Source organism: Nicotiana attenuata, unplaced genomic scaffold (genome assembly GCF_001879085.1).
Source record: "Nicotiana attenuata strain UT unplaced genomic scaffold, NIATTr2, whole genome shotgun sequence".
NCBI classification, from domain to species: domain Eukaryota; kingdom Viridiplantae; phylum Streptophyta; class Magnoliopsida; order Solanales; family Solanaceae; genus Nicotiana; species Nicotiana attenuata.
This window is the reverse complement of record NW_017675034.1, coordinates 11,783-15,825: the sequence shown is the minus strand read 5'-3', so window position 1 is coordinate 15,825 and position 4,043 is coordinate 11,783. Positions and strand designations below refer to the sequence as shown.

At 30.5% G+C, this 4,043-nt stretch overlaps 1 protein-coding gene across 1 annotated transcript; it reads right to left on the bottom strand.

Moving 5' to 3' along the window:
- Window positions 1-875: 875 nt before the first annotated feature.
- Window positions 876-1,837, bottom strand: LOC109219584. Its single transcript, XM_019384042.1, has 3 exons — window positions 1,767-1,837; window positions 1,496-1,679; window positions 876-1,070 (listed from the first exon to the last, which is right to left on the bottom strand). Exons 1-3 carry the CDS (start codon window positions 1,835-1,837, stop codon window positions 876-878), a joined length of 450 nt encoding a protein of 149 aa, XP_019239587.1.
- Between the last annotated feature and the right edge of the window lie 2,206 nt (window positions 1,838-4,043).

Below are 4,043 nucleotides of genomic sequence, written 5' to 3'. Positions count from 1 at the left end.
AAACATAGTGTATTGAAAAAACAGAGACGCTAAATTTGAAATGAAACTGACGAAGAAGATTAATATGCGTGATTTGCGTTGTGGAAGATCTGGAAGAATATTTAATCCCCCAATTTTAGCGCGCCTAAATAAGGAAGCCTACAGCTACAATGATCCCTTATTTAATGCATTGTCTATATTTTGTAAAAATACTATTAGCATGAAGGGTAATATGCAAACTATGAACATATTTGGTAATATAGTTTCCTATATGGTATAGGAACGAAAATTTTCCTTTTAAAAACTGGATATATTTAGGGTCTGTTTGGAAAGCCCTGCGTAATTACTTGGCTGTGTAATTAGTAGGGTAGTAATCACACAACCTGGTAATTACATAGTATTGTAATTATAATGGCATGTTTGTTTGTCATGATGTAATTACAGTGTAATTACATGTGTCATGTTTGGTTGTACAAGTGCAATTACATAAATAAATAAATATTTTTTCAAATTAATATGTAAATAATTTTCATTGTATGATAAATATTTATATGTATCATAGATATTAAATTATTATATATTAAAAATATATATTCTTCTATAAGAAAATATATTAAATAATTATAAAGCAATACATAGTATTATAAAAATAATTGGTATCTTCTATAAATAAAATTGTAACTTAAAAGAGAACAATGAAAATTACAATAACAAATCAAAATCCCTTACCAACTCATTTGAATAAAAAAGAAAAGATAGATATGAGCTTATAAAATATATTTTTTCATAGTTAATATTTATGTTATTGATTAGAAAACAAATGAGTAAAATATAAATTGTTTTTTTCGCAAGTCTTTCTCATACAAAATTCTCATAATAGCGATGTATATAAAATTTTATCTAATTGATCTAGCACACCATATCTGATGAGCTATTCCATCTTTTAGATTGCACATATATTGTTTGTCAATATTAGTCCGGCCTCGTCCAAGTTCTTCATCATCTGAATCTGAATCAATATCATCCAAATTATGAGAATCTTCTATTTCCTTTTCCATGTGCTCTTCAAAATATGCATCTTCCCAGTTCCACTTACGAATAAAATTGTGAAGTATACAATATGCTAGCACAATCCAGCCTTGTTTTTTGATAGTATAAGGAGGAGGAGTTAACAATATAGGAAATTTTTTTTTTAAACAGCAAATGTCTTCTCCACCACATTTCAAAGTTTTGAATGTCTTAAGTAAAAAAGCTCGCGAGCATTTTGTGGAGCTTGTGTTTTGCTCCATTCTCTCAAATGATATCGTACTACACGATAAGGTGCTAAAAAGCCCTTTGTATTTGTATAGCCTGCATCAACTATATAATATTTTCCTACAAAGTTACAAGTACAAGTTCAATATTTTAAATAAAAAAAAGATAATAAAAAATGAATAAATATATGAATTATTTGTAAATTACTAGTTGAAATTTTCAACTTATTTGTTGATCTCTCCCAAACGGCATTTCTTAATACTCTAGAATCTGAAGCAGAGCTTTCCCAGCCAGCAAGCACGTATTGAAAATTCATATCAAAATCTACCACAGCAAGGACATTTTGAGAAAGAACTCCTTTACGATTTCTATATCTTGGTTGATCTTCCATAAAAATAAATGCAGGAATATGAGTTCCATCGATAGCTCGATTCTCGAATACAATCCTTCAAAAATTTACAATAGTTTTAAGATATTGCACAAATAATTAATAATATTGTTAATAAGTGTAGAATGTAATACTAAATACTAACCTTGAACCAAGGATAGAAAAGTGGATTAGACGATATCTCTTGCGGGACACCTTTTTCTGCTTGCTTGACATAGTATTTTCCTAATCGTAGACAAGCTTTCAAACACTTGTTAAAATAATGGCTAATGGTTTCTCCTGAATGTTGAAAAAGATTTTGTACGACTTTATTTCTGTCATTATGAGCTAATATAAACACAAATATGGCCAATCGTTCCTCAACTCTAACCGTTCTTGAATCAGTAATACACCTCTTGTTTTCATCTCATCTGCAAGTTGTAAGAAACATCCGACATTCATAAGTAGTAGGTCATAGCATCCACGGGAATGTCCTTCAATCAAATTTTTAATAAACTCTACTCCAGTTAAAATTGAGTGGTGCACTCTTTCTTTTGGTCCAATACCTAAATATTTTCCAATAATGCTAACTAAAAGCACACATTTTGCAAGGAACATCATGAATTGGTCTTCATTTTCCATCCCATATGACATGAAAAAATTAAAATTTACAACTGTAATAGCATAAGAGAAAACATAATGCTTTCAAAAATAAATAAGATAAGCGTAGGTCCATGGAGCTCATTGTAGCAATTAATGAAAAGAACAAAACAGGAAGAAGCTATATAAAGCATTGATGGTCCATTGATGGATTAAAATCCATGATTTTCACATAATATATAAAGGATAAGCAAAAATATAAGGTGCTCATGTCTGCAATTAACAGTTAACATAATCCAAAAGAAAATAAGATACTAATTTATAACTTCATCCGAACAACAAAAGCACAACACTAACAGCATCAATCATATAATTCAAGTTTGTGCATGACCCATTTATTTTTAAGCGGAGGAGCCATAGCAGCAAAGAATTCAGCATTTCTCTAATTTGTAAGGAGATCAATAACTCGTGTATTCCATGTGTCGTCCAATTCTAGTTCCATTATCAAAGACATTAATTTCTCCGCAGAAGTATTTTTGGTTCATGTTGTAGCCTTATTTGTTCTTCAGCTATGGTTGTCCATCTATCAACAGATTTTGCCAAACTAATTCCAATAGAGTTCCTAATTCTTTTGGGACGAGATGCCAAAGTTTGTTCCTCAGCTAAACGTCCTTTTCCTGCTCTCTTATCTTGACCAATTGATTGAGTTGTTTCAGTACTCGTGAAGCTTATGTTTTGATCAAGATATACATGGTCAATAGACTGCGCATCTTCAGAAGCAGGTGTAGTAATTTTTTCGCCAGTTATCTCCTCCTCAAAAAATTCATTTTGAAAATCCTCTTCATAGTAGCATAAGTTCTCTTCAAGGTTCTCATCCTATTTTTCATTTTCGTCTTATTTAATTTGTCTCCATATAACTTATTCATTTTTCTTTCTACACCATCCCATCCCTCGGTTGTTAAGCTTCCTTGTTGCGTTCTTCCTAACTTAACTTGTTCAGCAATAAAATAAATAAAATGCTCGTCTTGAACTTCACTCCGTTTGGTGTATGGTATTCCTACCTTAGGTGTTTTGGTTAGTTAACATCCTACATAAATATAATTATATGATTCTTCAATATGTATATGAGATTCATATATGCATAATCAAGTCGGACAAGAGGTAAAGGATATACGTGGCAGAATATGAACAAAGCATAGTGATTCATCTATAATTGCACAGAAAATTGATAATTGATTATCCAAGAGCTGATGAGCAACTTACTTTAAAGTAAATATTCTAATATATTAAGGTTCTCCATTTCTATTTTAATGGCATAAATCAGGGAAAACTTAATGACATAAATCAAGGAAAACACAAAGATTTCTTTCCACACACAAATAGTACCACTTTTTTTTATACAAATATATTTTTTCTCTTTTCAATATAATACACTACACAATATGAAAACTGAATATAACAAGAAACAGTATTTATATGCATTAGTTGTGAGGTACAAATGATCTGCCCAAATTTAAAATTATTGTTCTACCCAAATTTCACACTTCGAAAAGTAAAGATTCCAACACTATAACTCAAGGCAACGTGAAGTTATATAAATAAAATAGTTCAATAGGAATCAACTATTTAGAAAATATGAAATACAAAAGGGGGAAAAAAAGGTTATCTGGAGCAGAGACGGTGCTGGAACTGAAGAAGTGAAACAGAGATGTTTTGGTTTTTCTATCGTCTTTGTTTCCAATGAAAGAACAATATAATATTGAAAGAGAAAAAAAAAGGAATTGGAAAGATTGCCTTGTAATTACATCATGTAATTACACCCAATTATTTTAACCCCCCCCCC